This window comes from Carassius auratus, unplaced genomic scaffold (assembly GCF_003368295.1).
Source record: "Carassius auratus strain Wakin unplaced genomic scaffold, ASM336829v1 scaf_tig00029889, whole genome shotgun sequence".
Classification (NCBI taxonomy): Eukaryota; Metazoa; Chordata; class Actinopteri; order Cypriniformes; family Cyprinidae; genus Carassius; species Carassius auratus.
Genome location: NW_020525807.1, coordinates 16,661 through 28,042, shown reverse-complemented (window position 1 = coordinate 28,042; position 11,382 = coordinate 16,661). Strand labels below are relative to the sequence as shown.

Genomic DNA, 11,382 nt, shown 5'->3' with positions numbered 1-11,382 from the left:
CACGCCCAGGTGATTTCTTTCTTTATGAGTTGTTTTTACTTTCACTTAGCTTTCACAACAGTCTTTAAACGACCTTTAACAAACGTACGTGAAGTAATTATTTCATTCTCCATATACACAGCTCTGTGTTAGATATGGTAAGGCTAAGTTTTTATTATTTATATTATTCTTTTTTAAAATTCTGGTTCCTTAAGCATTTACGTATAATTGTTATGAATGAGTTTCATAATCTGTGGAAACCAGTTTCCATAGAGTTTGTCGAATACAAATGTGTGTGGCTGTGGAGGTACGAAATGAAGTGAAATCATACGGCTGTGAGCATTGTTTTTTATAATGTCTACTTTGTTTAATTTTTCTTAATAGTCTTTCCCCCATTATTATAATTTATTATTTAAAACACGATGACTGCAAATATACTAAATCAGAGAGGGAAGAACTGAATACAATTGCAATCGTGTAACTAATGCAAATTTGCGAGACGGATACATTTGACATTTTTGCAATTTTCAGATGTATTAACGTGACAGTGCATTCGATGTTTACATTTAACCATGTGACACAACACATGACCGTGACGTTACTAAAGCCTGTTGAGTTACTGGAACTGATAGAACTTTGATATATTATATTAACTGGAAAAGATCCATTCAGTTTTGTTGCTTATTGCACTTGTTTGGGCAATGTTTTGGAGTATTCTATGTTATTTTGATTGTGGGTACTGAGCTTCTACCACATGTTCTCTCTTTCTCTGTATTTGTAGAAGACACTCCTATTTTGCATTTTAGCCAAAAGTGCAGGTAAGATCATCAAAGTTTTTACCTCTTACATGTACAGCTGATGAAAATCTATAATACAATACAATATATTACATCTATAAATGTTGCATTGCAAATATGTTTCATGTTAAACTTTTAATCTTCTCCTTTAAGCATCTTTTATGGTAAGCACACCAAATGATCACTTGATTGCAGTCAAGGGTCATCCAGCTGTACTAGGCTGTCATTTTACACCACACCCTGACCTCTCCAGCCTGAATATAGTGTGGCAGCGCCAGGAGGACTCACAAGTCGTGCACAGATTCTATTATGAACAGAACCAGCTAGACCATCAAAGTCCAGAATACCACAACCGGACCTCATTGTATATTTCAGAGCTTGGTAAAGGGAATGCCTCTCTCAGGATAGATGGAGTTGGACTGAAGGATGTGGGTTGGTACTTGTGTAAAGTGAAAAACATCAATGGGGCAGGAAAAGCCAAAATAAAACTTGACTATGGAGGTATGCATGATTTGTTAACACTCACTGTCATTTGTTATAATGTTATAATGAAGCAAAATGAATAACTGTTGAACAGCCAGTCTCAGTGTGTATGTATTCTTCAGCCTTTTACTCTGAACCAAGGTTGAGCATTCATGTGAACTCCACCACAATAACAGTGCAGTTTGAGACCGAGGGATTCCCTAAACCTGAGGTGATTTGGCTGGATGAATATGGTCAGGGTCTCATTCATCACCTGGAGCTCCATGACCAGACAGAAGATGGACTTTATTTAGTTAGGAGCAGATATGAGGTCCAGAAGCCAGCAGTTAATGTCACATTTACACTAAAGAACCACCTCCTGAACCAGAAACTTGAGAGACCTGTGATATATGGTAAAGACCTTCACTCTGAGTTTCAGGTGTCTCGAAATTTGTGAATTGCATAAAGAAAAGGAATTGGTTTTGGTATCTGTTTGTAAAGTGTGACCACTGGTCTAAACACTTCTTTGGATACCAAAAGCAAACAAGAAAAGGTGCTAATGTGCACTCAAGGTGTGCTGTAGTACTAACAAAAATCATGATCATAAACTTTACTCTATATACTGAAATATTAGTTGACAAGACAGTGATTCATCTTTTCTGAAAGTTTTCTCTATAGTATATATAGTCTGTGTATAACAACAACAACATAAGTCTACAAAGTGTCCCCATTTAGACTTTAAATGTGGGATTGTGTGTAGGGTTAGAGTGTGGGTTACTGTTAGGTTATAATATTTATATAGCTGCATATAAGATAAGCAATTTAGATAGCTATATAGAATTTAGACTGTGTGTGTGTTTGTGTATGTGTGTGTTGAAAGGTTTAACTGTACTTGTGAGGTCCAAAACTCCCTCACTTTTCAAAAATGTCCTCATTATATACAGGTGCATCTCAAATTAGAATGTCATGGAAAAGTTCATTTATTTCAGTAATTCAACTCAAATGTATTAAAAATGTATTAAATGTATTAAAGTTATAGTTTATAGTGTATAGTCTAAGTCTTTAGTTCTTTTAATAGTGATGATTTTGGCTCACATTTAACAAAAACTCAATTAGAATATGGTGACATGCCAATCAGCTAATCAACTCAAAACACCTGCAAACGTTTCCTGAGCCTTCAAAAAGCTCATAGCTCAAGTTGCTTGAAGTCCAGTGTTAAGTTTACACAGTCTGTGGTGATTTGGGGTGCAATGTCATCTGCTGGTGTTGGTCCATTGTGTTTTTTGAAAACCAAAGTCACTGTAACCACTTTGAGCTTTTTGAAGATGTTGATTTCATTTTTCTAGCAGGATTTGGCACCTGCACACACTGCCAAAAGCACTAAAAGTTGGTTAAATGACCATGGTTTTGGTGTGTTTGACTGGCCAGCAAACTCACCAGACCTGAACCCCATGGACTAGAGAATCTCTGGGCTATTGTCAAGAGGAAAATGAGAAACAATAGACCAAAAGATGCAGATGAGCTGAAGGCCACTGCCAAAGAAACCTGCTGCCATACCACCTCAGCAGTGCCACAAACTGATCACCTCCATGCCATGCCCAGTTGAGGCAGTAATTAAAGCAAAAGGAGCCCCTACCAAGTATTGAGAACATATACTGTACAGTAAATGAACATACTTTCCATAAGGCCAACAATTCACTAAAATCTTTTTTTATTTTTTTTATTGGTCTTATGAAGTATTATCATTTGTTGAGATGGGAATTGGTTTTTTTTTTTATTATTATTAAATGTGAGTCAAATTCATCACAATTAAAATAACCAAAGACTTACTTATTTTGTGTGAATTGAATTTATTTAACACAGGTGTTTCACAATTTGAGTTGAATTACTGAAATAAATGAACTTTTTCACAACATTCTAATTTATTGAGATGCACCTGTATAGTGAAACTTTTTGGACAGCTGTAAATTGCACCTGTAAATTTACAATTAAATCAAAAAGCTAAATTAATTTAAAATGAATGTAGTCTTGATATTAACAATCTAACCGATGTGTCTGTTTTAGTTCTAGGAGATGCTGGAGACGGAAACATTGCACTAATATTTCTCTCAATTCTCTGCATCATTTTGATTGGGATTCTTGCTCACATGATGAGAGGAGCAAAAGCAGATTTATTAGCTAAATGCCAGAAGCATTTCTAAACCAGATAGATTCTAACCTATATAAAGCAATATTGGGGTATTTGAGCTGCAGTGGGCTGTGAGTATCAGGGTGGATATAGTATAAATCGTTCAAAAGTATGCTTATCTTTATTGTATTTTTGCCACGGCATGCTGTTTTGTAATGAACCCTAACTGTGTACTTATTTCTCCTTTTCACGTTTACATACAAATTACAATTGTCACAGCATATCTGTTGTTTAATTTAATTTATTTATTTATACATTATTTTATTTTAACATTTAAGTCTATTTATAAAACATTTAGCTCTTTAGAACACCGAAGTAATTGCAGCTGACAAAATGTTTTTATTTATTTTAGTTCTATAGAATTGGGATACTCAGTGATGTTAAAGTGAAACTGGACATGATTTTGTTCTATTTTAAGTAGAAGGTCATCTAAGTAAATAAATGATGACAGACTGTGTTTGAAGCTAATTATTCTGTTTGATAGAGATACTAAACCATTATAAAATCTAACACTTGCTATATATTCTGTATACATTTTTAATTAAGTTATTTATGAACTTATAACACATTGATTCAATAAAACATATTAGTTATCTGGGATTCCACTTTTTTTTATTTGTTTGCTTTTAAAACTGATCAGCGTTTCTGCATTTTCAGTAACGTTACTCTTGATACGGATGCTTTGTGTCCTTATCTACACAACAATGTCTTTTATTTTAAAATCTGATGAACTGCAGATCTGAAACTACAACGGATAGACAAAAGCCGCTTGAAAGGAGCAACAGTCATGTTGCTGTAACCAATTTATGGAAAGCCGTTTTAACATCTAATCTGTAAGCCATACTAATGTCTATTTACATGCTACTAGTACTTATTTTTTCCATTAAGTACTAGTAACTCTAACCCCTTTTCTAAGCCTTCTATTTAGGATGTATAGTATGAACAATACTATAATACTGAATACTCTGTAGATGTAGCTGAATAATATGCAGATAGACATTTTACTGATGGAAGATGAAGACAATAAATAATGATTGTGACAATATATGGTATATCTGTGTTCTTCAAGCCATCTCATGTATTTTTTATTAAGAATAAGGTATTTTTCAAATGCAGTGCTAATCGACATATCCTATATTACTGTATAGTATGGCTTCATTCTGTTAAGTCAAACCATGTCAGATCACAAAAATAAGTTATTTCAAATACTTGGCTGATGTTATGAAGATAATTTTGAATAAAACATGTCATTATACTTCTGTTGGACAACAGGTTTGTAATCCTTCCTTGTGTTTTCATGGTAACCAATTAACAAGATAGGCTACGTCATGACAGTCATGACATTCCGAGGGATGTTATCCCTCAATAACAACTGGTAAAAGCTGATAACACAGGCTCACCCGGGTAACTGAAGTCGGCGCTGTACTCTTGATAGAAACAGTTTTTCTTGGTGGAAACTAACAAATATTGCTACTATCTATGCAATCACATTATAATTGCTGTTAATAGTGTTTATCTTCTGGTTGACTATGTCTTGTATATATTTTTCTGAAAATTCCTGTCATTTATACATAAACTGGTCAGCACTTATATGCTACTACTAAATATAGTAGAAACTTAATTGTCTATAAAGTTGCTTTGCAATGATTTGTATCGTAAGCGCTATACAAATAAACTTGAATTGAATTGAATTATGACATTCTGGTATTGCGGACCTGCTCTCATTTCATACAAACACAGTTGATGCTATTTTGCTATGATTGTTTTGTACGCTGTAATGGTTTATAAGATAACTAACAAACTGGTAAGATTTTAAAACATTTTCATCTTAAATATTTTATTGCCTTGATTATTTATATGGTGAAATGTTTTGTACTAAGCGGTTTGACTTCACCATTTCCCTTAAATTTTTGTCTAGTTTAAACTTGCCGCATGCTTGCAATTGCTGTGTTCACTGAAGCTTTGTTTTCAAATATTTCAACTCAAATTGATATCTCTTGTCTAATCATTTACTTATGTGGTAAGTAGCTATGTAACAAGTTGCATTGCATCAGGTTTCTGATCACCCTGTCAGGGGTTATTCTGCGATAACAACCGACTGGATGTACATTATCCCTTACTTAACAATTTAAATTAATTCAGCATTTTAATATGAGGTTAAAGATGTCTCCAAATGAACAAGAAGTGGTATATATTCTGTTTTTGATATTATCTTTTTGTTTCTTTTTAGTAATTATTGCAATAGCATAGTACTTATTTTTTAAATACTAGTACATATTCATTAGATACTATTACCTGTTTATTAGATACTAGTAGTTATTCATTAGGTACTAGTACTTATTTACTAGACATTTGTATCTTTTTTAATTACTACTAGTAACAATTCTTATCTTACTAGTCAGATATGCTTTTATACTAGCCTTATGTTATGAATAGTCCAAATGGCTATCTAATGATTAAGTACGAGACACTTTACAAAAGCATAAACACACAGTAGTTACTAAATAAATACAAGTACTTAATGGAAAAGATACTAGTATCTAAAAAAATAAGTACTAGTGACGTAAAATCTTATAATAGTGCAATGTACAGATTCAATGTTAAAACGCCTTGCCATAATCTGAGTTATCAACAGGAAGAAGAAACTGTTCGTCAAAGGAAACGGTAGTTTACAGGAGGAAGAATCGGTCAAAATGTTATCACTAATAGTAATGGCAAAGCAGAGATAATGGCTAAGACATTTAGTAAGGTACATAGTAATGAAAACCTTAGTCAACAGGAAAAGAGGGCAAGAGCAGAAACAGTTGGAAATTATCGACAAGAATTTGATAATGCAGATATGATAGGAGGGGTGTTGAATGAATTATTCACAATAACTGAACTTAATAATGCATTAAGGAAATTAGGTAAATCGTCTCCAGGGAGGGATGGGATTTGTTATTCTATGTTGGAGAACTTAACTGATAAAGGAAAGGAAGTGTTAATGTGTCTTTACAATAAGGTTTGGACAGAGGGAATAATTCCAAGAGGATGGAAAGAATCAATAATTATCCCTATTAAAAAACCTGGGAAAGATCCACAGATTCCTAGCAGCTACAGACCAATAGCACTTACATCCCAAATGGGGAAAACAATGGAAAGAATAATAAATGACAGGCTTGTATATACAATTGAGACAAAAGGATTGATACAAAATTATCAGAGTGTTTTTAGAAGAGGCAGATGTACCATGGATCCTTTAGTATATTTAGAAGATGCAATAAGACGAGCTCAAGTAAATAAGGAAGCAGTGGTGGCTGTCTTTTTTGATATTGAGAAAGCATATGACATGATGTGGAAGGAAGGTCTGTTGATTAAATTAAGTCATATGGGAATCAAGGGAAGAATTTTTAATTGGATTAAGGAATTCTTGTCAGGTAGAACAATAATGGTGAAGATAAAAGGAGTGATAAGTGAGCGACATCAGGTAGAAAATGGTTTTCCGCAGGGGAATATCATCAGTCCTTTATTGTTTAACATTATGATAAATGATATTTTTAAGGAGGTGGAGAATTTTGTGGATGTGGCATTGTTTGCAGATGATGGTGCATTATGGAAGAGAGGGAGAAATGTTGATTTTGTAGTGAGTAAGATACAGCAAGCAGTGGATGTAGTGGATAAGTGGTCCATTAGATGGGGTTTTAGGATATCAATTGATAAAACTAAAACAATGTGTTTCACAAAAAATAAATTAACTGATGATATAAAAGTAAAATTGTCAAATAATGAAGTGGAAAGGGTTGATACATTTAAATACCTGGGCATATGGTTTGATCAAAGATTAACATGGGCAATGCATATTCAAAAAATAATTGATAAATGCAAGAAAACTATAAATGTAATGAGGTGTCTATGTGGAGTTGAGTGGGGAGCTAGTAAATCTGCAATGAGAACAATTTACACAGGTTTGATAAGGTCAGTATTAGATTATGGAAGCATAATATATGGGTCTGCAGCCAAAACGTGGTTGAGTAAGTTGGATGTGATACAAAATCAAGCATTAAGATTATGTTGTGGTGCTGTCAAAACTACACCAGTGTCAGCTATCCAGGTGGAGATGGGAGAAATGCCTCTTCACCTTAGAAGAGATCAGCTGGCCATAGTGTATTGGGCAAACTTGAGGGGTCATGATGGAAATCATATGAGTCAAATGCCTCTTCACCTTAGAAGAGATCAGCTGGCCATAGTGTATTGGGCAAACTTGAGGGGTCATGATGGAAATCATATGAGTCAATCAGTTTTGAAGCAATGCCAAGAGCGTGGAAATGCTCAAGTCAGAGGTTTTGGTTGGGTGATCAATGAAAAGGTCAATGAAATGGGGGTTCAATGATATTAAAGTAAGCACTATGGTACCTTTCCTAGTTGCTCCACCATGGGAATATAAAGAAATGGCTATTGATTTGGGGTGGTTAGAAGAAAAGCAAGGAAATGGTATGGACAGGTATGGGGTGCAGAGATATTTAATGGAAAGGTATAGAGAGGATGTAAGTATATATACAGATGCATCTAAACAGAGTGATAAAAGAATGGGGGTAGCATATGTCATCCCAAAATTAAAAGTAGAAGTTGGTAAAAGAATCAGTGATGATTTGGCAGTTTATACAGCGGAGTTGGTCGCTGTGTGGCTAGCTCTGCTGTGGGTGGAAGTTAATAGGCCAGGGAAGGCAGTAATTGCTTCAGATTCAAGCTCAGCTTTAATCTGCATTAAAACATATCAGTCAAAATCAAGACAGGATATTGTAATAGAAATAATACAAATTGCAAATAATCTGATACAAGCAGGAACTGAGATAACTCTTATATACCAGCCCATATAGGAGTCGCAGGAAATGAGTTGGCAGACAAATGTGGTAAGAAAGCAGTTGGAAATTCCAATGTAGATATTGAGGTTAATTACAGCAAAGCAGAAATTAAGAGTATAGTTAAAAACATTGTTAAGAGCAAATGGCAAACATTATGGGACAATGGGCAGACTGGAAGACAGTTCTATAATATCCAAAATAAAGTGGGAAAGGGCAGAAATATGAACAGAAGCAAGGAGGAGGAGGATGTGTTGTCAAGAATGAGATATGGACACACAAGATTAAATAAAACTCTAATAATAAAGAAACATGAAAATGGCAATTGTGAATTATGTGAATGTCCAGAGTCTGTAGAGCATGTTATAATTCATTGTCCTAAATATCAGGAAGAAAGACAAAGATTAAGATCACAATTAAAAAGAAAACAGTTAAGATTAAACTTAGAAGAAATCCTACAAAGAAGCTCAGGTGAAAAAAAGTTTTAAATATGTATTTAGTTTCCTAAGGAATACAGGACTAATTAAAAGAATTTAGGTTTTTTTTTTTTTTTTTTTTTAATTAATTTTTTTTAAAATTTATTTATTTATTTTTAGAAAGGTTAGAATCCAGTACCACACCCCAGTCCAGCAGGTGGCGGTAATGCACTATTAAAGTTAGTTGCCAACCGCCAGAAAATTGAAAGAAGAAGAAGAAGAAGAAGAAGAAGGAGGAAGAATCGAAATGGTGTCAACAAGTAAGACTGTTGTGTATTTTTCTGAGTATTTGAAGGGTTTTGGCAGTGTTGTCTACAACTGTGTCTAACTAAACTAATAATTGAGTTCACCTCCACACACAGTGCTGAAGAAATTACAGTCATTGAAAAAACTGCAAGTGGTTCATTGCTCGCGTGTCTGGGCAAATCAATAAGTTTACATCTTAAAAACAAGACTGAATTTGTGTGCTTTTTCTCAGCTGTGTATCGAGTAAACATAAAATAATAATTACAATAATTACGATATCAACTGATCATAGTTTAATGTAGACGCTTCATATTGCGCTTTAAAAAAATAATTGATAGTTGCTTTAAATGTGTGTAATATAAATTTCTGTCATAACGATGTCCTCTGTAGGTGAAGTGTTTTGTCTGTTGTTGGTCGCGATCTTATGGGGAGGCACAAACCCATTCCTGAAAAGAGGCACAGAGGGCATAGAAGGGGTTCAGAAAGATAACAAACTCCTCCAGTTTCTGGCTGAGGTCAAATTCTTGTTTCTCAATATCAAGGTGTGTTTTTATAATTGTTTGATTCGCACATAATAAGTGCTTGTGATACATTTAGTGTGTGTAATTATAGTTATTTTATCTATTTATTTTTAATATAGTATTTGATCCCATTTCTGTTGAACCAAAGTGGATCTTTAGTGTTCTACTTCACTCTTGCTTCTACAGGTGAGAAGTTTGTTTTTCTTCACAAGTTTCTGTGTATTGACTATCTATGTTGTTATTAGCATAGTATCATATTACTGTTTTGACAGTAATATTAGGCTGAAGCTGGATTCATGCAGTACATACACAGTATACTGTGCACAATATTCAGGTCTTCTTCATGTATAAAATATCTATATGACATATTACACTGGCAAAATGAGCAGTATAACACAGACTAAACTTTTACACACTAAACTTTTTTGAATTAGGCTGCTAAATGATAACATTTTGAGTGACGAGTCGCTAAGATCTAAGATTGGTTGACAATTTCCAAATTAAACACAACAGTGTGAAATGTCTTTATATAAACTGTAAGAGGCATATGCTTGCTTTTTATTATTCATTTAGTAAGCTGGTATTCTATTTCAAACATAACCACTGTGTGTGCAGCCATGAAAAACGTTTAATTCAAAATATCAAGGAACGTTTAAACTCTTTGTGAGCACACAATATTAAACAGTACTACTGTTGATTTTTGAAGTGCTGTTTGTTTTGTAGATCTGTCTCTAGCTGTACCCATGGTGAACTCCCTCACATTTCTGTTCACGCTATTAATGGGTAAATTACTTGGAGAGGAGTTTGGAGGAAAAAGTAAGTAGCTTCTCTAGTAACATCACTTTCTCTCTCTGTAGCTACACAGGTCTTTGACTCTCTGTGTCTCTGCTCATGTAGGAGCTGTGTTGGGTATGTTACTCATCATGTCTGGAGTGACTGTGTGTGTACTGAGTTCTGTCTCTGAGACAGATGGCGCAGGAGCCCGCAACACAAGTGATCTTTGAAATGTGCCACTGGACTGTGAGGTGAAGGAGGACCATGGATCTGCTCCAGCCATGTGATCATACCTCACACACACATATTCTTCTGACACAATATCTGTGCTGCTCCATTTTCAGTATGTGCCGTGAACTTGGTGATGGATGAATTTATATCTGTACTTGAATCATGTTGATGAAATCCAAATGTTTTGCACTTTAAATGCAACTGTGGAAAGAGTAACTTTAAGTGTGTTAATTATACTTGTATATATTGTATTATTAACTGATATATTTGTATGGATTTGTATTAATAATGTTAAAGTGCCCAGTGTTTAAATACATTTATTTTAAATGTCTTTTACATTCAGAGGTCTTATGTTAAACAGAAGAAATAAAAAAATAAAAACACTTCTCAGTGAATCTCTGCATGCTGTAAGATCACTGTTACTTTTCAAGGGTACATTATTTTAAATGCTATTCATTCAACAAAATTATAGCAATTTCATAGTGAACTCCATTTTCAGAGAATGTGTGTGGGTGTGTCTCTGTCTCCTGCATCATCTTCTGCCTGGAGAGGTCACTCAGTATCCCTGTCTGTCTGTTCCTCATGGGAACCCCCAGTCTGACTCACAGGTGAGCATGATTTCACCAAGTAACACATGATCCTGGATCAACATTCCAATCAACCAATCAGAATTGAGATAGAACTTTTCAGGAAATATCTGTTTTAGGCTTAAAATCAGAGTTAGGTGCTTCTACGCCCTTGTTAATCAGCTATCATTTACAACTGATTTAAGGAATAAATTATGGGTAGGGTTAGGTTTAGGGGTAGGGATTGGGTTAAGCCTATATTTTTGGACAATAATGTTGATCCAGGATCATCAAAAGGTGTTGA

The 11,382-nt window shown here is 34.4% G+C and overlaps 2 protein-coding genes across 2 annotated transcripts; both read left to right on the top strand.

The window, feature by feature from the left end:
• Window positions 1-25: 25 nt before the first annotated feature.
• LOC113079938 (CD276 antigen-like) lies at window positions 26-3,657 on the top strand. Its single transcript, XM_026252177.1, has 5 exons — window positions 26-137; window positions 761-797; window positions 930-1,277; window positions 1,382-1,651; window positions 3,303-3,657. Exons 1-5 carry the CDS (start codon window positions 135-137, stop codon window positions 3,437-3,439), a joined length of 795 nt encoding a protein of 264 aa, XP_026107962.1. The 5' UTR covers window positions 26-134; the 3' UTR covers window positions 3,440-3,657.
• A 5,285-nt stretch (window positions 3,658-8,942) lies between these two features.
• LOC113079935 (transmembrane protein 234-like) lies at window positions 8,943-11,220 on the top strand. The gene is made up of 5 exons (XM_026252174.1): window positions 8,943-9,000; window positions 9,377-9,528; window positions 9,627-9,693; window positions 10,231-10,323; window positions 10,405-11,220. The coding sequence occupies exons 1-5, from the start codon at window positions 8,988-8,990 to the stop codon at window positions 10,509-10,511; spliced, it is 432 nt and encodes a 143-aa protein (XP_026107959.1). The 5' UTR covers window positions 8,943-8,987; the 3' UTR covers window positions 10,512-11,220.
• Window positions 11,221-11,382: the final 162 nt, after the last annotated feature.

Coding starts and splice junctions, on each gene's coding strand:
- LOC113079938 (XM_026252177.1), top strand. Junction 1,278..1,381: donor AATAAAACTTGACTATGGAG/GTATGCATGATT, acceptor TGTATTCTTCAG/CCTTTTACTCTGAACCAAGG. Junction 1,652..3,302: donor TGAGAGACCTGTGATATATG/GTAAAGACCTTC, acceptor TGTCTGTTTTAG/TTCTAGGAGATGCTGGAGAC.
- LOC113079935 (XM_026252174.1), top strand. Junction 9,529..9,626: donor TCTTGTTTCTCAATATCAAG/GTGTGTTTTTAT, acceptor TTTTTAATATAG/TATTTGATCCCATTTCTGTT. Junction 10,324..10,404: donor AGAGGAGTTTGGAGGAAAAA/GTAAGTAGCTTC, acceptor CTGCTCATGTAG/GAGCTGTGTTGGGTATGTTA.